Raw genomic sequence first — 23,329 nt, 5'->3', positions numbered from 1 at the left:
TACTTTATAAATGATGTTTTTAAAAATTTGTTTGAAAGGAAATAATTTTAATAGGCTGTCATTCTAAAAACAAAGGTTAATTTCTGGCATGGGGTATTATTTCACATATACCATGAATAGCAGAGATAGTGGAAAAAGCATGGGCTTTGGAGTCAGACAGTCATTCATTTAACTAATATTAAGCTCCTACAGTATACTTGGAATTGTATTGGGCAACAGGGGTATAGCAATGAAGACAAAAAAGATCCCTGTCACGTGGAAATTATATTCTAGTGGAGGAAGGTAAAAGATAATTTCAGTTGAGATAAATGTTATAAAGAAAATAAGGCAGTACATTATGGAAAGGGGTGACTTTTTATACAGTTGTCAAAGAAGGTCTCTCTGAGGAAGTGACATTTGAGCTGAGTCCTGAGTGGTGAGAGGGAACCAGCTATGTGAAGGTGTGTGGAGGGGTTTGCTAGGCAGGTAAAAATGGCAAGAGCACAGGACTTGAGATAGCTAAGAACTTGGCTTATTTGAGGAATGAAGAAAGTCTGTGTGGCTGGAGCATAGTGAGTAAGGGTGGAGTAGTAGTAGATCAAAGTGAAGAGATTGTGCAGCAGAGACTTATTCCATTGGTTATGTCTCCCAATTTTTGACTGGGCATGTGGCTGTCCAGAATAAAGATGACCTTTTCTGGCCTTTCTCAGGTGTAAACTATACCTAGGTATAGTCATATGACTAAGTTCTGACTCATGGCCTATAAATGGAAGGATCATGTAGAGCTTCCAGGAATCTTCCTTAAAGAACAGTGGGCATGTACCCTTTGCCTTTTTCTTATTCTTCTTCCATCTTTTCTCTTTGGAACACATATAATGACTGGAATTCTAGCCATTCTTTGTGGTCATGGGGATGCAGGTCAGGTCATAGGGCTGGTAGAGCATGGTCTGAAAGGAGTTTGTGCCTCAAGGACTTCTTAAAGCTGAACCCCATTGCCACCCTTGGGTGGTCTTCCTCTAGACTTACATGTCAGAGAACTTTTTTTTTTTTTAAGAGAGAGAGGGTTGTAGGGGCAGAGAGGGGGGAGAGAGAGAGTCTTAAGCAGTCTCCACCTCCAACGTGGAGCCCGACACGGGGCTCGATCTCACAACCCTGAGATTATGACCTGAGCCGAAATCAAGGGTCGGTGCTTAACCGACTGAGCCACCCAGGCGCCCCAGAGAAGTAAACTTTTATCTTGTACAAGCTGTTGCTATTTTGGGTCTCTTGCTCATAGCCAAACCTAATCCTGATAGAAAGAGGCAGGATCTACATCATCTAAGTTTTTGTAGATACTGTGAAGAGATTGGATTTTATTCTAACTGCAATGGGAAGCCGCTGAAGTTTTAAGCAGGAGAGTAATATTACCTAATCTATGTTTTATAAGATATGAGGGAGAATGAGTTATATAGGTGGACAAGAGTGAAAGGAAAAACAGTTAAAAGATTATTGGAAATGGTACAATCTCTATGGAGAAATCAGCAATATCTAGCAAAATTATGTGGGATTTATCCTTTGACCAGCAATCCCACTTCTAGCATTCTACCCCCAAAACTCACTGGCAAAATATAAATGAAGCGTGTACAAGGGTATCTATAGTATTAGTATTAGTATTAGTATAGCAATAGTATTTGTAATAGCAAGACTGAAAAAAATCCAAATGCATATCAAAGGGGGATTGTTTATGGTGTAGCTGCACAGTGAATTACTACTATGTGACTATAAAAAGGTTTGAGGAAGATATCTAATACTGCCATGGAGTGATCTTGATCTCTAAGATGGCATTGTTGAAAGAGCATCATGTAGACAGTGTATATATAGTATGCTATCTTTTACGGAAGGAATGGGTGAAATATGAGTTTGTGTGTGTATTTCCTTTATGTTTCCAAAAAACAATGGAAGGATAAACCAAAAACTAATGAAAGTGGTTACTAATTAGGGGGAAGGAAGGAACTGGGTAAAGGGGACAGGAATGAAAGTTAAAACTTATTTGAATGTTCCTTGTTTATAGTTTGGAACCATGTAAGTGTTTTATATAATTACAAAACAAAATTGGATCAAAAAGAAAAAGCAATCCTTAAAAATTGAAAATAAACCTAACTATATTAAGTTCATGCCATAATGACACAAAGAGTTATTTTTAGTATCTTTAAATCCTAGTATTTTGACTGTATGTTGTCAGCTATATCTTAGGAAAAGAGCAGCAAAGGAATTTAAGTTGTACTCAAGATAACTGAGTACAACATGTACCAACTGAGTATAAAACATGTAACAATGTTATGCATCAAGATACGCAATTACAAAATAAAGTAAGCTAAGTAGAAACTCTGTAATGTTAAATTTGAATTGGAAATACTAGGGTGAACTCATTTATTTTCAAAATGTAAAAGTTTTTAATTTTGATGAAGTCTAGCTTATCAATTATTTTATTTCTTACGCCTTTGGTGTTGTGTCTAAGAAATCTTATTGCTTAATCTGAGGTCTCAAAGGGCTACTCCTGTGTTTTTCTAAGGATCTTATAATTTTAGCTTTAAATTGAGGTCTGTAATCCATCTTGAGATTTTATGTATGGGGTGAGGTAAGCATCCAAACTCATCATTTTGCATATTCATTCATTCATGTCATTCATTTTTAAAAAGACTATTTTCCCATGTTGCCTCTGTCACCTTTCTTAAAAATCATTTGGCCGTAGATGTTTATTTCTGGACCCTGTTCTATTTCATTGATGTCAGTACCACACTGTCTTGGTTACTGTAGCTTTGTAGTGCACTTTGAAATCAGGAAGTGTGAGTCTTCCAGCTTTTCCTTCTTTTTTCTAAGATTGTTTTGGTTATTCTGGGTCTTTTGCATTTCCAAAGAATTTTAGGATCAGCTGGTCAATTTTGAAAAAAAGTTAGCTGGGATTTTGATAGTGGTTGTGTTCAATCTATAGATCAATTTGGGGAGTACTGCCATCATAATGATATTAAGTCTAATATCTAATCTACGAGCATGGGGTATCTTTCTATTTATTTCAAAATTTCCTTCAACAGTGTTTTATAGTTTTCAGCATACAAGTATTGCACTTCTTTTGCTAAATTTATTCCTAAGTATTTATTTCATGCTATTGAGAATGGAAAAAAACTTTTTGCAAAATAAGTGAAAATTACTTTATTTTGGAAAGGTAAGTAGCTAGGGAGTTTCAAAGTAGAGCTACACGTCCATCCATACTAGATAATGACAGTAGAGTAATTTTATGTGTTTTCTGTTTTTGAAGGATAGACCTCTTAAAAAGATGCTTGCACTTTTATACATTTGGAATTGCTTTCTTAATTTCATTTTTGGATTGTTTGTTGTGAGTATATATATTGCTCTTATATCCTGTGATCTTGCTGAACTTGTTTATTCTAGTAATTTTTTTCAGTGAATTCCTTAGGATTTTCTGTATGCAAGACTAATGTCACTTGTGAATAAAGAGTTTTACTTAATTTCAACCTGGATGCCTTTTATTTCTTTTTCTTGCCAACTTGCCTTGGCTAGAATTTCCACCACAATGGCAGATAGAAGTGGTGAGGATGTAGTTTTATATTGTTCCTGATCTTAGTGTGTATTTCACTATTAAATATGCTGTTAGCTGTAGGTTTCTCATATATGCCCTTTGTCAGGTTAAAGCAATTCTCTTCCTAATTTGTTGATGGTTTTTATTATGCATGGATGTTGGATCTTGTCAAATTATTTTTTCTGTACCTATTGAGATAATTCATGATTTATATTTTTTTTACTTAAAACTACACATTTCACTTCCAGTTTCCAGTTCCTCATACGAGGATGGCCACTGTGTCCTAACAAGTAAAAAATTGAAGAGATGGAAAAATCAACAACTCTTCTTGGATCCATAGGAGGGGAGGATATAGGGTAAACAGCTGTCCCCTAGGTTGGAGAGTAGTATAGAGAACAATGAATGGATTTGGAATCGTTATGTGGATATGAGGTTCAGTTTCTACCATGTTCTTCTAACTTTCTAAGCTTCAGTTTACTTATTTATAAAATGAAGAGGACAGCCAACCCAACCCAACTCTGAGCTCACTTCATAGTTGTGGAAATCAGTATGTAAATATTCTTTTACAGCAATGACATTTATATAATAGGTATATTTTGTCAATAATAAAACTGGACCACTTTCAGTGGAGGGAAAAAATAACCCTTTATGCTCCAATGAACACTTTGGTCAGTATTGTAGTTCCTGGGTCTCTGCTCTTGAATCACTGCCATGTCAATTGCTCCTATTGGGAACTTTCCTACTTACTGAGAGTCTAATCCCTAGAATTTTTTTTCCTGTTCTTATTTCTCTCCTTTTTTTTTTTTTTAAATTTTTATTGTTATGTTAATCACCATACATTACATCATTAGTTTTTGATGTAGTGTTCCATGATTCACTGTGTATAACACCCAGTGCTCCATGCAGAACGTGCCCTCTTTAATACCCATCACCAGGCTAACCCATCCTCCCACCCCCTTCCCCTCTAGAACCCTCAGTTTGTTTTTCAGAGTCCATAGTCTCTCATGGTTCTTCTCCCCCTCTGATTTCCCTCCCTTCATTCTTCCCCTCCTGCTATCTTTTTTTTTTTTAAAACATATATTACTTGTTTCAGAGGTACAGATCTGTGATTCAATAGTCTTGTACAATTCACAGCGCTCACCATAGCACATACCCTCCCCAATGTCTATCACCCAGCCACCCCATCCCTCCCACCCCCCACCACTCCAGCAACCCTGTTTATTTTTCTCTTTTTCTTAAAATACATGCAATAGTAGAATCTTGGGAAATAAGTGAGTTTTGTCTTGAAGACTGACTTAATGATGCAGTACTCTAAGGATCTCATAAAGTGTTTATATTTTTTTAATGTTACATACCAGATTTACTTAGAGTCTGTTAGTATATTGAATTCTAGGCCATGTTTCAAGTGTGGGTGGAGTGGCAGTGTGGCACAGAAAGAGAAATGGAGTGGGAGTTCAGGGAACTGATTTTTAATGTTGGTCCTATCATTGACTATATTTACTCTTAGGAAGGACATCTTTGGTTTTCAGTCTTAGAGCATAGAAATAGATGGGTTTGGACCCGGGGATTGTTAAGAGTCCTTCTAGCTCAGAATTGTATGGTTCTAAGTGCTACACCAGAAAGTAAGTTTAGAGGTTAGGTAATATAATCCTATTATATAAGATATATAATAAAAGTGCATAATTCTAGCTGGCAATCCCTTTATTCCTTCAGGTCGAAAGTACTTACAACTTTACATAAAGGAAATATAAATGATATAGAAACTAAATAGCAAAGACACAAGCACTAAAAAACATTTAGCCAAAATTTTTTTTTACGGTAAGTACTACCTTTATTTAAAAAAGTTATACATGCTAGAAAAAAGCATAAATGATACATGTAAACAATTGTTTACCAAATACTTATTTTTTTTTCCTTGTAAAGGTGCAAATGATCTTTAAATGTAAACACAAAAGTTGCCAAACATTTTTGTATTGGGGGAGGGAGAAGGAGAAGATTATTCCTTTTGGTTGCGGTTAAAGTCTTATTCAAAGATTTTCCTGCAAAATACATTGAAAAAAATTGGTCTATGAACACAATGACAAAACTCTGACCACTGAAATTTGTATCATTTTTTCCTTAAAAATTTTAACTTTTCACCAGAAAGTGCAATTTCAGAGTAGTAACAGAATGAGGATGATATATAGTTTGTATAAAAGAACCAAGATTTTATTAATAAAATGCCTCAATTTTACACTCATTAGTGTGTACTATTACATGAACTGAAGAATTCATTCCCTTGGAGGCTGTGATTACAGGTAAGCCTGAGCTTCAGCAGGCCTGAGCATCGAGTGAAAATTGCATAACAGTATTCACTGCTGGGGAGAGGGCATTGCTCCCTGCTGGTCCTTAGTAGCAGTAAGGAAACAAGAAGGAAAGTTGTTTCAGTCAGTAATATTTTTGAGCAAAAACTTCTGCAGAGTAGCACATGATTCTATTGGAGGATTCTCAAGACAGCATATAAGAACTGTATACTGTTTTTATAGAGGCACTGAGCAGAGCTCTAGAGCTAGCAGAAATTCTATGAAAATATTACGAAAAAAGACTAAATATAGCGGAAAACAAGTTCATATGGAAGGAAACAATTTGCAAACTTGCACTGTTGAAAACTTTAGTGTCTGAGTCCTGGTTTTATCTACTTAATATTCCTTTTGAATTGTACTATTTAAAATGAGTGTTTCCTTCTTTTGTTTTGTTTTTTAGATTTTCAAGTCTTCTGGTGCTTAGTGCAAGCATGATGGCTAAATAATACACTTTGCATACCTATCTTTGTCACTGGTAGTCCTTGTAAGTAGTGGAGTCATGTGGATGCAGTGCCTAGAAATAACTAGATCATGTATATAGCCCTTCTCCCTTTATTAGTATTTTCAAACTTAATATCTTAAAAATAAACTTTCACTGCTTAGAATTTTTACCTTTATTTTTTTTCCTTTTTTAGTGGGAGGAAGGCTAAATCCAAAGCAAAACGAAACGACGACAAAAAACCCAACAACAAAAAACCCATGATAAATTAAAACCAAAAATAAATATTCTGCACAGAATTGAAAATTTTTGTGCAAAGGTGGCATCTTGCAGTTGAAGTACTTTCATTGTATTTGTATTTCCATATGTTGAGGCACCGGCAAAGAATAAAATTTGTTCTAATGTTTTCTTGAGCTATACAAAGCTCCAAAGTCAAAGCTCTCCAGAATACAGAGGAGCATGTACACGACTGTCTCTAGATGTTCACCATATATGGGATTCACAATGTGTCATTTTAATAACTCCTACACCACCCCCTAGCCGACGGTAATTCATCCCGCCATATAACCTGCAAAGAAAGAAACAAAATCAGATTTCAAAGTGGAAAAATCACTGTTTGTTCTACGACTTAGATGTTAATAAAACACATGTTTTCTATCATAACTAATATTTTTAGATTCCTACTTCTCTTCCAAAGATTAGGACCTGGAATTGAGCACTGGCAAGTAGCAGAATTATTTCAGACATTGGGTGAAAAGGTCTCATTTCCAGGATGCTGTTTTAAGAATAAGAGAGTGTTGTATCCACATTTTGTATCACGACTTTGTAACTTTACACCTAAACTGACTTCTAACAATTACACAGAATCATATTCTACATTTTTGTCTAGTTTTGACCATGGCTATCTTATTTTCCTACTCACATTTCCCTCTGCCTAAACATCGATAACTTATTTTAACCTTTTTGTCTTATATGTATTCTTACAAGCCTCCTCCTTTACGGAACAAACCTGGATATGAGTAAATAAAGTAAGCATCTAGTTTTTGACCTGTGAACAAGATCATCTTCAAAGTTAAAGATTTACATGGAAAAGAATATTAGATCCTCTGTCAGCTGTAAGGTAAAACTGGTTTTAAGTTTGGGATATGTAACTACAAAAATTTAGATCATAACCTCTCAATAGATGATCCTTAAGAATTTCATAAATATTACTCGGTCACATATTACTAATTCTATTTAGTGACAGTTACTGAGAAATAGGTCCTTATGTAGGATTATAGTGATTAAGTAGCAGAAGTAAATCTGGAGATTTCCCCAAATTCCCACTAAACATAGAAAGCTGAATATGCAAGAAAATATGCCACAAGTGGGAGGATCCTCTTCAGGAAAACCTCCCATTATCTATCTCTCCCTTACCTCTATTAGGTTTTGCTAAAATGTTACCTTTGCAGTGAGGCCTTCCTAGGCCACATTTTCAAAAGAAGCTCCTCCCTGGACACCCCCACCCTCCTTGGCTCTTCACCATAGTGCTTCTACCCCCTGACATGGTACTGTTAGTCTTCTTACTAGAATGTCAGCTCCAGGAGAGCAGGGAATTTTGTTTTCCCTGTTGTATCCCTGATGTCTAGAATACTCAGTACATCTTTACTTAATGAACAAGGCTGTGAAAATGTGATGTAGTAGAAGCCAAAAATGTACAATGTCTGACTTTTAGTCTGACCCTAGTATTGTGACCAAGTCATACAGAGCCATGAGAGAAAGGCAGAATCCAAAGAATGTCATTTAGACATCTGTAAAAGTGTGGCTTTCCCAGACATGAAGACTGAATTTTTTTTAAAGATTTTATTAATTATTTAAGAGAGCGAGCATGGTGGGGGGAGGAAGGGCCAAGGGAGAAGCAGACTCCCAGCTGAGTGCAGAGCCTGATGAGGCGCTCAATCCCAGGACTCCGAGATCATGACCTGAGCCAAGCCACCCAGGTGCCTCTATTTATTTATTTTTAAAGATTTTATTTATTTATTTGACAGAGAGAGACACAGTGAGAGAGGGAACACAAGCAGGGGGAGTGGGAGAGGGAGAAGCAGGCTTCCCACTGAGCAGGGAGCCCAATGCAGGGCTAGATCCCAGGACGCTGAGATCATGACCTGAGCCGAAGGCAGATGTTTAACTAACAGAGCCCACCCAGGCGTCCTAGTTTTTTAATATTTAAAATAAATGCACGAGTCACATGATTTATGTGAATTTATAAGAACTACTTAAGTCCTTAGAAAATATTTGTTAAGATTGTTAAGACAAAGATTTAAAAACAAAGTGAAATTAACCTATAAATATAATTTAACATAGTTAAACCTCTTAAATAAGTGGTAGATTCCTTCCTAAAAGTGATTGTTAAAATTTAATAGTTTTGTTTGTTTGTTTGTTTGTTTTTTAAGTAGGCTCCATGCCCAGCATGGAGCCCAATGCGGGGCTTGAACTCACCACCCTAAGATCAAGACCTGAGCTGAGACCAAGAGTAGGACGCTTAACCAACTGAGCCAACCAGGCGCCCTTAGACTTTAAAATAGAATAATAATATGTTTAAATAGATTTTAAAAGCTTAAGGAAAAAAATTTTTAAATGAAATAAACTATTATTTTTTTAAAAAGTAACTGAAGTTTGTTTTTTCCTGGGCATAAAGCTGTGCATAGGAACACCAAAAAACTGTGACAGATTAGAAGCAAGAGATCTAAGTTCTAATTCTATCACTAACTTGCTTCATTTTATTTCTCAGTGCCTCACTTACCTCAGCTGAACATGATGGGCTAGAGAGGAGATTTTTTTTTTTTTTCCGTGTTTGCCATCTCTATTATAAAACTGAACAGTTACCAAAGAGATGTTGTTGTCAGATGTCAGCCACTTTAGAGCAGGGAAGTCACAAGAAGCCATCAAATATGGGTAACTTGGAGCTCTCTTATGAGTACTGCAAGAGCACTTCTCAATGTACTGACCATCCCCATTTTGATGGTCACAGGCGACCTTATGCCCATGATTTTCAAGTCAGCAGTGAGGTGATCTGCAATGTAGCTTTAAAGGTTACCTCCATGTATTGGCGTCAGGATCAAAAACTTCAATGGTCTTCAAGTACGTTGTGCCATCGAAGCCTCCTACAGCCATGAGCTGTCCGTTCACTACTGCCAGGCCAACCTACAGGACCAAAACACAGTGGCTACTGAAGAAGCCAGAGAATCACTGGGAGAATTTTGACTAGTATCTAGATAAATCTTTTTAATAAAAGATAATTCTTTATGACCTTACATTCTGGTTTACTTGAACACAGAGAAAAAAGTAATGACAAAAATCTGTTACACTGTGGGAACAATAAAATTATATATTCAATTAGAATATTTTATAGTCAAAAACATAAATTTCTTAAATTTTTGGAAAATCATCACTGGGAGTGGGTAAGAACTTCCAAACTGCTCTCACTTCTTTTGGTATTTGCCTATTCTAACCCACTATCTAAATGACCACTAAAATACAGATCTAACCATGCTGTCACTCTCCTCTAAAAACTTTCTAAGCCTCCCTACCGTCTAAGGGTAAGTTTAAAGTCCTTACTATGTCATTCAGGCCCTCCAGGAATCCATACTAGCCCATGTTTTAGCCTCACCTCCTTATGTATCCGATGCTGCAAGAATACTGATTTAACTGCTAGTTCCAGAAAAGACCATGTTTTTCACGCCTCTGTACTTTGCACATGTTGTTCCCTGGCTGGTGTTTTCTTTCCCTCTTCTGGAAAATCTTATTTTTCTTTCAAGGCCTAGCTTACATGCGACTTTCTCTGGTGAGTCTCTTCACTGTCCCCAAACACACTAAGCATATTCTCCCATGTTCTCTTGAAATGCACATGCTGCGGCTGTAAGATTTTTTTTTTATGGTTAGCTGTAAACACTTCCATTTCCTTCACTAACTTGGGAGCTCCTCCTGGAGTTGTGCTCACTTTTGCTTTCCTAGCACAGAGTAAGCACTTAATAAATATTTGCTAAATAATCAAAATGTAGCAGTGAAAACAGCAGGAATGCGACCTAGAAGTTGTTAATCACCAGTAATAAAGAGCCACAGATGTGGGAATGTCTTGACTTGCTGATGCCTATCAATGATATTCCCTGATTTGTGCAAACTAGAATTTACTCCCTTTTCTCCTCAGATTATGGAGTCTTAGCTATTGCTGCGTTCTCCCACCTGTTGTCCTACCTCAATGCACTCCTGACACAATCAGTGGTTTATGGGTTACATTTCACTCTGAACCAAACATCCTGGGATGGATGAATGCTAAACTCCACCCTGGAAGTCTCTTGCAGTCACATGTCATTCATGGTCTAGAACATAACATAGGTCAGCCTGACCAGGTCTAGACTACAGATGGGACAGACTCCAACCAGTTTGTGGAGACTGGTGGTGGGGCCAGATGTGTTTCTGCCTAAACATTTGTATTGGTGTGCCAACTACTTAGAATATTACCTAGGAACATTCGCTAGGAATATTTAGCTCTAATCGAGAGGGATGAATATGGGTGAAGTTACATAAGGTAGTGGATAAGATAAGGTAATGTCTTTCAGGAAAACAATCGAAAGATAAATCACAAAAAATAATTCTATTATTAAGACTATGACTGACTATAAGATATTTAACTACTTGAGATAACAGCAATTGTGACAAATTAATTTTTTTTCCAGTACAAAAGTAGCAGGGGTTGTTTTGCCGAAATAGTGCACCTCCTTACTATGCCAGTATTTTACAGATCAGAGCTCTCCTGCACAGCCCTGTCTTGGTGCTTTTTCCCAAAGTTTTCAGTAGTTGGGCACTTACTCCACTACGGCGGGACGTCATAGCCACCACCGGAGACCACTGGTTAGTTCTGGGGTTGTATCTCTCCGCGCTGCTAAGCTCTGTAGTGTCATCTCTCCCTCCTACGGCATAGATCATGTCCTGATACACTGCACAGCCGAGGTGTTTCCTCCGGGTCCCCATAGGAGCTATCGTGTGCCATCTGTTTTCCTGAGGGTTGTAGCGCTCCACTGCAGGGGAAAAAAACCAGTAAGTGACCATTTAACCATTTCCTCTCACCTCTAGTTTTCCTCATAGCCACTAAAACTTTGTGATAACACGTATTTTCAATACACAATCCGATTTTTGCTCTGAGAAGGACTTGTATACCTTTAGACAAAACCACTATAATCTCCTCGGGGACTACTGGTTTCGTCTGTGTACGGTATGGTGGAAAAGGCACGTGTTGGAGTCAAGGGACCTTAGTTCTAGTTCTGACTGTTATGACTCGTGGCCTCACCTTATCTTTAAATGAGGGGATTGACTAAAGGATCTGGAGGCACCATTCCATACTAGTAACTGATTGTCATAATCAGACAACTTCTGTCCTCTTGTATTCCCTTTGCCTGTATTCCTACTGCATTCTAAGCAGAAGACAAGATATGCGACTACGAATCTGATGCGAGTGCCACACTGACGATATCCTTAGGTAAAAATACCCATTATCTCTCAACAGAAAGGACTAATACATAAACCAGCTTATAGCTATAACTTTTTATTTATTCTTAGATTACAATATAGGTTTTGTTTTGTCTTTTTTTTGGTTTTGGTTTTTTAAGGAGAGATGGTTGGGGGTGAGGCAGAGAAATAATCATATTAGGAAAATAGTTCTTTTATTCATTATAAATTCCTAGAAGCTTATAAAGAGGAGGGAGAAAGAAGTATTTTGGGAATATGCTAGAAGAATATGGCTGCAGAAGGAGCTGAGGAAGAGTTGGGAGTTGTACTCTAAGGGAAAAATAATTTTCAATTATTTAGATTATAAATAATTATATTATTTACATAAATATATAAATTATTTTAAATTTACAATTTATAACAAAATTATAGGATAACATGACTTTTTATACTTTTCTGTAGGGGGACTCTCTTGAGGAATGTGCTGCTTTGGGGGAACCGGACTGACCTCGGAAGGGACTAACCTGTGTTGAGTGGAGATGTCCCATCAGAGCCACCCACAGCGTATAAGAACCCTCCTAACACAGCCACGGCCACGCCTAGTCTTCTGGTGCTCATAGAAGCCACTCGAGTCCATTTGTTTTCCTTTGGATCATACCTGCAGTAAGGGAGAAACCAAAGACTGCATGCCTGTTTTTATGACGTGAGGCCCTTTTCATAAGGTATGAAATCATGCTAAAGACATGGTGGATACATACACTTGCTCTGGTCAAAATGCACAGTGAGAATCGAACATATTTTACTTAGTTACTAGGAAAAAAAGAATTTGTGCCCGTGTCAGTTATTAAGCTGTTTTTTTTTTTTTTTTTTACAGATTTTATTTATTTGACAGAGAGAGACACAGCGAGAGAGGGAACACAAGCAGGGGGAGTGGGAGAGGGAGAAGCAGGCTTCCCATGGAGCAGGGAACCTGATGTGGGGCTCGATCCCAGGACCCCGGGATCATGACCTGAGCCGAAGGCAGACGCTTAATGACTGAGCCACCCAGGCGCCCCATAGTTGTTTTCTATACTCTGACTTGTGATGTTGGGTCTGGAACTCTAAAAACATTTCTCCTTTGCCAAGCTGGCTCTCTGTCAGATTCTGCCAAGAGGAAGGACTAGCTGCTGAAAGTCTAGGGGAGGAGAAGGGACAGACTCCTTTCTGTTTTCTTGCCAATTCTGTTAGTGTTGTCTCAGCAATGGCCCTTTCACTCTGACTAAACCTGCTAATTTCAGTTTCTAGCCTTTTCCTGGCACAAAACTAGCCTTGTTGTGCTTCTTGGAGGTCTTAGTCATGGCTCCGTGAGGCATCTCCTCAGAGCTCCTGAGGTAAGAGTACCAGTGTTCCAATTATCTACAGCTGTATAAATCACCCCAAAACTCAGTGACTTAAGATAATTTTACTAACTTTCCTGTTTCCATGGGTCAGGAATTTGGGGAGGGCCTCACATGGAAGTTCTGGCTCAGTGTCTCATGTGGTTGCTATCAAACTGTGGCTGGGGCTGGAGTGCTAAAGCAGCGGGTGGCTGGCTGGGCATCTCTCCAAGTAGCCTCAGGGTCTCTCCATGTAGACCTCGCAGCATGACCTCAGACAGCTCAAGGCTTCCAAGGGGCCCCAAGACATCCAAGTAAAAGATGCATCTTCTATGACCTAGCCTCTAAAGTCACACACATAGTGCCACTTTGGCCATTCTTGTAAGGCAGCCAGAGTCAAGGGGAGAAAACGTAAATCCCACCTTTCAATAAGAAGAGTGTCAAAGGCAAATGATACAGAGCATGTGAAATGACAGGTACTGTTATTACCTTTGGAAAATACAATCTTCCAAAATCAGCCAGGAAGAGAAGCCTTCCCGGAGGTGTGTCACAGCTGTTCAGGGCAGCCACTCCTTCAGTGCTGATGGTTCCAGCTCTGTGGCATCTTTCCTCTAGGCTTCTAGGCTCCCAAAACTCTAATCTCTCTCCTTCGTGTTCCCAGATCAGGGTTCCTACAGTTATTTCAGTGTCCTCTTTTCGTTTTTTTCAGCCCTTCAATATCTGCTAGCCAATTTTTGAATATTAAATTCTCTCTACTAAAGTAACTGGTATGGCTTCTGTTTTCTTTACTGAGTCCTGATTGATAAATTACAAGTGTTCAGAAATATAACAAAAATCACTTGGAATAGTGCTGGCATTTTATTGCATGGGTGGGAAGTTCTATTAGTCTATTCAGAACTGTTAGTAAACTCTATCAATATTGCAGAAAATATAAAATAAATGATACTAAAAACAGACCTCGCTCTTAAGAAGCAAGTGAGGGAGATGGAGCACATTCTTAAGGAAAAACCTGCAAACAGATTCTGAGAATGTAGTAACTAACACAGATGAAAGCAGCAGAAATATAAATACTGGAGAATGGAGGCCCAGGAGAAAGGTTGTGGTTAGTCCAGTGATGGTTTCCTGAGGTTCATGCACTTTTTTTTTTTTTTAAGATTTTATTTATACGAGAGAGAGAGAGAGAGACAGCGCACGAGCAAGAGGAAGGGGAGGGGCAGAAGGAGAGGGAGAAGCAGACTCTCTGCCGAGCAGGGAGCCCAATGTGGGGCTCGAACCCAGGACCCGGGGATCATGACCTGAGCCGAAGGCAGATGCTTAACTGACTGAGCCACCCAGGTGCCCCCGTTCATGCACTCTGAATAAAGTTTATCTTTCATCCCTTTTGGAAAATTCTCAGCCAAAAATTCTATCTGCAAATACTGCTTCTGCTCTTATCTCACTCTCCTTTCCTTCTGGGACTCCAATTACATGTATGTTGGACTGTTTGTGTCCCATGAGTCTCTTACAGTCTGTTCTTTCCGTTCTGTTTTCTTTGTTCTTCCTCTGTTTGGATAGTTTCTATTAATCTGTCTTTGAGTTCATTAACTCGGTCTTTTGTTGTGTCTGGTCTACTTTTATTGTGTCTAGTTCATCTCATTTCAATGAGTTCTTAATTTTAGATATTATATTTTTCAGTTGTAAAATGCACATCTTATTTTTAGATTCCAATTCTATATTAAAATTATCCAATCTTTTATCCATTTTTAATCTTTTCCTCTAATGTATTCATTATACTTATTTTAAAGTTTTTTTCTGTTAACTCTAAATGTGGATCATTTATTTTTTACTTTATTTTTTTAAAAGATTTATTTATTTGAGGGAGTGAGCTTATGCAAGTGGGTGGAGGGGCAGAGGGAGAGGGAAAGGGGGAAAATCTCAAGCCAACTCCTTTCTGAGCATGGAGCCCTACGCGGGACTTGATCTCACCACCCTGAGATCATGACCTGGGCTGAAATCAAGAGTCCAACACTTTACTGAATGAGCCACCCAGGCACCCCTAAATGTGGATAAGTATGCTTCTATTATCTATTTTTTCTCTCAGCTACTGGCCATATTTTTGTTTCTTCAGATGTTTCATAATTTTTTATTTTAGCTGGACATTATTATAAAGGAATGGAATCCTAGAAACTGAAGTTATTATCCCCTCATTCCTGCACTGCCCTTGCACCCACCCCTCCTGGCCACCAGCAGTGGATTCACTCTTTTCTGTATTAGGCAGGGAGGGTGAAATATTATCACCCCAGTCCAATCAGGAATTGAGTTTTCATTAGATTCAGTCCACCTCAACTTTCAAATGTCTCAAGGATGAGAGCTATCCTGTATTTGTTGCAGGCCCCTCCTCACAGCAGGACTTTATCATCTAAGCACTGTCAGGTTGCATGAGATTTCACTCACCCTAGTTCCCTAGTCTCCTGAGCTACCCCAGCACTCAGCAAACATCTCATGGAGAAAAACAGCAGTATGTTTGGAATTGTTCTAGATTCCAATCTGTCATGCCAATCTGCATGACTGTTAAAAGTTCTACTGATTTACTCTCCTCCAGGAGAATCCCTTTGCCTAAGTCAAGTCCAATATTTAACCCTTCAGACTTGGCAAATATCCCCAGGGAAGAAAACAGCTGATGATCTCAGTTCACATAAATGGGCTCTTTCTTCAATGGAATTTTAGTTCATCTAGTCCTTGTTACTTCCACATGTCTCTGATGTTTTAAAAAATATATATATTTGTACTCTCATTTTTTCCTGTTGTTGCAGTGGGAGTGGTGGCTGGCACTACTTACTACATTCTACTTGGAAGCAGAAGTCTTTGCATAATTTTTTAATTATAAAATAAAAACATCGATTCAGAAAGCCACACAAAACAAATGTGTAGTTTAATGTGTTATTATAAGGAAAGCCCATCACCCAGGCCAAGAAAAATGACTTTGCCCACCACACTGGAAGCCTGCCCATGTGTCCCTTTCTAAACTCAATGCCTTCTTCCCCACAGGATAACCATTATCTTGATTTTTACAGTAATTGCCTCCTTGAGTTTCTTTATAGTTTTTCCCACCCAAGTGTGCATCCCTTACTTTTGTTCATTATAATTTTTTTAAAGTCTCTTTTTATCTACAGGTTTTTCCCTCCATTTCCCCTTTCCTCTTGTCTCCCCACATTTCATCTTTTAGAACCTGGGGCATCTGACCTGCAATTTCCCCCACAACATGGATTTGACTGACTAGACACTCATAGTGTAGTTCAACACACTGGTCTGTCCTCTGTACGTTCCACAAATTGGCAGCTGGATCCAGAAGTTTGATCAGGCCACATTTGGTCCCTTTGGCAAAACTACAGAAGGTGATATGTTAGCAGCTGCTAATTATTAATGCCTAAGTCCATTTATTTACTGAGTGTTGCAAAATGGTTATATTCAATCATTTATTTTCTTTTATTGGGACATTTTTAAAAAGAAACAATCCTCGGGGTGCCTGGGTGGCTCAACTGGTTGAGAGGCTGGCTCTTGACTTTGGCTCAGGTCATGATCCCAGGGTCCTGAGACTGAGCCCTGCATTGGGCTCCGTGCTCAGTGGGGAGTCTGATTCAGGATTCTCTCTCTCCCTCTGCACCCCTCCCCTCATGCTCTCTCTCTCTAAAATAAATAAATAAATCTTAAAAAACAAACAACAATCTTCTTATCGACTGTTTTGTACTCATTTCATATGTGATACAGTTCATACAAGAAAGGTTGGGCATATGTGTGCTTCTTTCACTTTATTTACTAGACCTCAAGATTATAAATTCATTCCCTGTGACCTTCTGAAGGCAACTAAATAGGGTTTTTTCTTTTAAATGTCAGTAGGAACTCATAGATTTAAATATATTTATTGGATTTTAATCAGTCACAATTATTATCTCTTTTAACTGTCCCATCTTTGGTCAAGTGAGAACATCTTCAAGTTTTCTCTTGAGTCTTTTTGACATCTCCTAGTCTTTGATAGGTTGCTTGCTATCTGGTAGGACAGGCTAGCCCAGGCTTATCTGTACATTTCCTGTCCTAAATCTGGAATCAGACATTTCTCCAAGAAGCCCTCATTTCTTTTAGGGAAATGGAACTTCAAGATACAATCTAGGAATAGAGCTATTCACTGCCACTAGTTGGTCATTATGTCTAGGCTTCTTCAGTTGACAGAGCTAGAATATAATTTTATTTTTAATGAGGAACTTAATTCAAATTGAAATTCAGGACTACAAGGTCTTTTTTTTTTTTTTTAATGTTTTATTTATTTATTCATGAGAGAGAGGCAGAGGCAGAGGGAGAAGCAGGCTCCCTTCCTAGCAGGGAGCCCGATGCGGGACTCGATCCCAGGACCCTGGGATCATGACCTGAGCCGAAGGCAGACGCTTAACCATCTGAGCCACCCAGGCGCCCCTACAAGGTCTTTTACTTAACTTCTTCTATTTTACATTTATATTCTTCCATATCAAGAACCCTAGTTTTCAAGAACACAGGAGATGACAGAATTAGAATAACCCATACCCATTTCCTTTATTCCACATTAAACATATAGCAGTCTCAGCTGAGCAATACTATCACTTCACTATCCCTGAGAACAATCAAAATTCTTTTTGCATATCTCTGTCCCATTCTCCTCCCACTTTTGAAAATATTTGTACCACATTTGCACCAACTGACATGTAGCCAGTGCATGCTACTCTCTCTTTTAACCCCTATTTACTCAGAATTCTCTGATTCACTGTATGTTTCATGCTCACCCTCCATCAATGTCTCTAGTAATTTTGTCTGAAGCTTGTTCTATAGTAGATTACTCAGTAAGGACTCATGGGAACAATATTCCAATTTCTTACATGTTAATAGTTTGTCTGTGCCCTTCATACTTCAAAGTCATCTTCTCTAGGTATAAAATCCTTAGCTTACATTTTGTTTGAATATCTTAAATGTTATCCCATTTTCCTCTAGCATAAAATATTGCTTTCAAAAAGTATGATAGTAATCTAAATTTCTTTCCTGTATAAATAACATGTACTTTTTTGTTGATTGACTAAGGAATTAGTTTCTTCAAAGTCCAGTAATTTTATTGGAATATATCTCAGTGTTGATTGTTCTAGGTCAGTATTCAGAGGATATAGTGTATTCTTTCAATAAATAATTTCAATTTTTTTTATTAGAACAGGAAAATAATTTTGAATTATAGTTATTAGCATTTGTTCCATTCCTTTGCTTTGGTTTGCTTCCTCATGGACTCCTATTATCTATATTGGATTTTTACCTATCTTCAATATTTGTTGCTATCTCACATATCCTTTTTATTTCTTTTTTATATTTTTGACTTTAAAATATTTCCTCTTTCACCTTCTATTTGTCTTCTGGCATTATCTGTTTTGTTTACTTGTTCTAGTTTAATCTTCATTCTGAAGTGATTTTTCCTCTTATTTCTAATATTTTTCTGAGTTTTGTCATTTCATATCTGGGTTTTTCAAATTCTGACTTATGTAGTGTTTTCATATCTTATATCATTTTCCTAATGTCTTTTATTACATTGTGAAATAGTTGATTACAGTTTTGATCTGTTCTCTGGGTATGTCTTTCTGCTGTGCTTTTATTGTCTATAGAGATGTTATTCTGCTGCTTATTCTCTCATCTATTAACTTTGTATTGGATCTAACCTCAATACTCCGCTGTTGTTCATTTTTATATGAAATGAGTTTTCCTGAGGAGTGGTTCATGGTAATTTTCTAACTTCATGGAACTCTTTCTAGTTTTTTCATATAGTGTGAAAAAAGTATAGTGGTTTGCCTCCTGAGATTTATTGGCTTTATTCACTGGTCCTCCTTTTATCTTGGCCTTCTCTTCTCATTGCATATTAATCTTGTCTTGCTCAATTTTGATCCTGCACCCAGAAATGTGGGCCCTGTTCTGGAAGGTCATACTGCTGGTCAGTTTTGAGGGTTCCTAGAGACTAGATGGCTCCAGCCCAGCTGGTTCTCAACTACAGTGGCTTTGCACCACTCCTCTCTCCACCTGGGGTATTTGGCAATGTCTAGAGACTTCTGGTGTCACAACCAGGTGTGTGCTACTGGCAATTAGTGGGTAGAGGCCAAGGATGCTGCTAAACATCTGCCAATGCACAGGACAGCCCCCACAACAAAGAATTATCTGGCCCAAAATGGCAATAGTACTGAGGTTCAGCAACTCTCTTCTAAGTCCTTCAGATCTTATTATAGGTCCCTTGCACTTACTCTATATTGGGATTGAGCAAAACCCTTCTTAGTTTCAGCTGTTGGTCATAAATTTTCCCTTCACTCTTTCTAGTAAATATATATTGTCTATTTTGGGGTTCTTCTGTTCTTAGATCTGTCACACTTCTGATTGCTTCTCTGTATTTTCTCCTGCATAGACACTCATATCCTGCAGGTCTTGTGGCTTTTGGTACTTTGCCTTTGCCCATTGATGTTTTGGTGTTTATGGGAATACCCTCTTCCTTAGTTATATTTTAAATGTTGTCCATAGGTTTTTTTTTTAAAGTTATGGTAAAATTTACCACCAATTTACATTAAATTTACCACTGTAACCATTTTTAAGTGTAGAGTTCAGCAGTGTTAGGTACATTCACACTGTTATCCAACCAAGTTCCATAATTTATCCATAGGTTTTTAGTTTTGCTATCTATTACTCTGTTTTTATGTGGGAATTTGGAGAGATTAAAGAATTATGCTGTTGTTGCTATCTTCCCAGAATCCTTTTGCATAGAGTTTTGAAAGTAGAGAAATAAGTTTCTTAACAGAAAAATAAAAAGAAATAGCTTTCAAGAGTTACCTGCAACTTTATCTCTATTTAAGACAGTTAAACTCTTCAACTTAAACATGGTAGCCCAACTAGTAAATGCTATTTGAAAAATTCTGAAGAGTCATGAAACATTTCTTTTTAAGAAGTGAGGATGAAATATGGAATGTTCTTGCTATTAATCATTAACACATGAGACTCCAAAATCTAATCTCTAGGACAGAATGACAAACTGATGGGGCAAGAAATTAAGAATAGAATCTATTTCACTAAAATTAACTGATTTGTAAAAGTATAAATTAAACTTCCACAGCCAACCCAGATTTCCCTAAGTACACTTCAAGAATTAATGAGAATCCATATACAAAATACTTTGGGGTATTTATAAGATGGGCTAGACAAAGTATTATTACTTCAATCATTTTTTTTTAGAGGAAGTCTGGGCAGTCATACATTAAGTACTGGGGGAAAAATCAGAACAGATTTCAGAAGTGCTATGCTTAATTTCATATATGGAATATAATTTAGAATATGATTCCAACTCTTCAGTTAGGCTCTATTGGTATAACAAATAGTTTGAAAAATCAGGTTATATCTTTCATCTTCCTAGACCCTTAAGATCATCTGAAAACTTTTCCCCTAAAGCCCATGGGATATCCACTGAATGGTGCTGTCCCTGGCATCCTAACCTGTTTCCTTTAAAGAGCCCTTTATATTCTTTTCCTTTATTTATTTACTTATTAGTTTCAGAGGTAGAGTTTAGTGATTCATCAGTTGCATATAACACCCAGTGCTCATTACATCAAGTGGCCTCCTTAATGCCCAACACCCAGTTACCTCATTCGCCTAACCACCTCCCCTCCAGCAACCCTCAGTTTGTTTCCTATAGTTAAGAGTCTCTTATGGTTTGTCTCCCTCTCTGATTTCATCTTGTTTTATTTTTCCCTCCCTTCCCCTATGATCCTGTTTTGTTTCTTAAATTCCACTTATGAGTGAAATCATATTGAAATGATATAATTGTCTTTCTCTGATTGACTTATTGCACTTAGCATAATACCCTCTAGTTCCATTCACGTCATTGCAAATGGTAAGATTTCATTTTTTTGATGGCTGAGTAATATTCCATTACACACACACACACACACACACACACACACACACACACACCATATCTTCTTTATCCATTCATCTGCCGATGGACATCTGAGCTCTTTCCATATTTTGGCTATTGTGGACATTGCTGCTATAAACACTGGGGTACAGGTGCCCCTTCAGATCACTATGTTTGCATCCTTTGGGTAAATACCCTTTATATTCTTTTAAAAAATTGAAAATGACTTAAAAAAAATCACCTCTCAACAATGTTGAGGCAAGACACGCCATCCTGGCCACCCACAGCATAGAGAAAGCCTCCGAGCACTGCCACACCAACACTTGTCCTGCAAGTGCTTGTAGGAGCCACATCACTGCTCCACTGGTTTGTTTTGGGGTCATACCTGCAGAGAACATAGTAAGAGCAGAGTTTGTATTACACAAAGAAAGCCTGGCTATATTTACATATTCTATACTCTTTCCTCTAAATATGGGCTGATTAATAACTAAAGCATATGAAAAGCTAATTTAGGTTTTATTTTTTAAACTTAATTTTTACTTATACAAGTCACATATGAATATATTTTCTTTAAAACTTTTTTCAGAATGTTATAGATAAACCTAAATTTTCCTTTGAGTTCTACCAATTTCTGGTCTCTTCCCATTGTGACCTGGTGTATGTCCTTCAAGACTTTTCAGTAAAATACTTTTAAATAGGTGTATTTAGATGCAAGTATGTTTTCTTTACATAAATAATACCACACAGTAGGCACAGCTTTTTTACTCAACATACTTCTGAGATCTATCCATGCTAATAGTTAATGTTCTAGATTTTTCCAGCATTTCATTATTGTGTGTTCCATTACATATTCCTGTTGATGTATCCTTACATTGTGTCTGACATTTTGCTATTAAAAACAGTGATTACCCTTGTATATTTCTCTTTGTGCAAATAGATGATGACAAGTAGAATCATGGGGCACAGAGTAGAGTCATTTTCAATTTAAAAAATATACTGTCAAAAAAAACTATCAAATTGCTCTTTGTGTAATTATATCAATTTTATTTGTTTTCAATTTCATTAGTTCTTTCTCTTTTTTTCTATTTAATTTCTTTTTTTCTATTTTCTTGGGCTTTGTTGCTCTTTTTGTAACTTCATGATTTAAAAGTATGATTTATTTTCTCATCTTTCTTATTTTCAAATGAATGCATATTAAGTTAAGATGCAGTATAAATTTGCCTCTGAATACTACCTTAGTTGCATTCCACGCATTTTGATATATTTGGGCTTAATTGTTATTAAGTTGTAAATATTTAATAATTTCCATTCTTATTTCTTTTTCTCAATTTATTTTATTTTTTATTTTTTATATTTTCAATGTTTTTTTCTAAGATTTTATTTATTTGAGAGAGAGAGAGAGAATGAGAGAGAGCATGGCGGGGGAGGGTCAGAGGGAGAAGCCGACTCCCTGCTGAGCAGGGAGCCCATGTGGGACTCAATCCCTTGAGCTGCAAGTAGTCGCTTAACCAACTGAGCCACCCAGGCGCTCATATTTTCAATTTTTTTAAAAGTAGGCTCTCTGCCCAATGTGAGGCTTGAACTCACAAATCTGAAATCAAGAGTTGCATGCTCTACCAACTGAGCCACCCAGGCACCTCTAACTCTATTTATTTTTTTAAGTGTGCTTTTTTTTTTTTAACTTCTATGGAGTTGATTCCTCTGTTTCATTTTTCAGCTATACAAACTATACCTCTAGATCTTTTCTATTTTTTATTTTTATTTTTTAAAGATTTTATTTATTTATTTGACAGAGAGAGACACAGTGAGAGGGGGAACCCAAGCAGGGGGAGTGGGAGAGGGAGAAGCAGGCTTCCTGCTGAGCAGGGAGCCCAATGCGGGACTGGATCCCAGGGCCCTAGGATCATGAACTGAGCCGAAGGCAGATGCTTAATGACTGAGCCACTCAGGCGCCCCTACCTCTAGATCTTTTAATGCTGCAGGATGTCACAGACATTTTTAGGAAATACCAAGAATCACTGTAAATCCCAGTTTAATGAAAAAGGGAATATGAAAGCAAGAAACTAGAACAATTATCGTAGCATTCCAATGTACCAGGCACTATGATAGATATGGGAAAAGACATTTTAACAATGATAGCCAATCAGATATGTATGTTCAAAATACTTATGAAAAGGCAGAGGAATGAGTAACTAATTGTGTGGTGTCAGAGAAGGCTTTATG

At 37.5% G+C, this 23,329-nt stretch overlaps 1 protein-coding gene across 2 annotated transcripts in view; it reads right to left on the bottom strand.

Moving 5' to 3' along the window:
• Positions 1–5,986: 5,986 nt before the first annotated feature.
• Positions 5,987–23,329, bottom strand: part of KLHL20 (kelch like family member 20) — a 57,995-nt gene continuing 40,652 nt past the window's right edge. For both annotated transcript variants that reach the window (XM_032393433.1, XM_032393434.1), the window contains 5 exons: positions 21,348–21,491; positions 12,346–12,479; positions 11,186–11,394; positions 9,414–9,520; positions 5,987–6,905 (listed from right to left, as the gene is read on the bottom strand). In XM_032393433.1, the coding sequence (XP_032249324.1) occupies positions 6,821–6,905; positions 9,414–9,520; positions 11,186–11,394; positions 12,346–12,479; positions 21,348–21,491 (679 nt within the window). In that variant the 3' untranslated portion in view covers positions 5,987–6,820. The remainder of the gene's footprint in view (positions 6,906–9,413; positions 9,521–11,185; positions 11,395–12,345; positions 12,480–21,347; positions 21,492–23,329) is intronic.

The sequence above is a fragment of the Phoca vitulina genome, unplaced genomic scaffold, assembly GCF_004348235.1.
Source record: "Phoca vitulina isolate PV1807 unplaced genomic scaffold, GSC_HSeal_1.0 scaffold73, whole genome shotgun sequence".
NCBI classification, from domain to species: Eukaryota; Metazoa; Chordata; class Mammalia; order Carnivora; family Phocidae; genus Phoca; species Phoca vitulina.
Note: the sequence above shows the minus strand (reverse complement) of the source record. Positions and strands in the feature narration are given on the sequence as shown.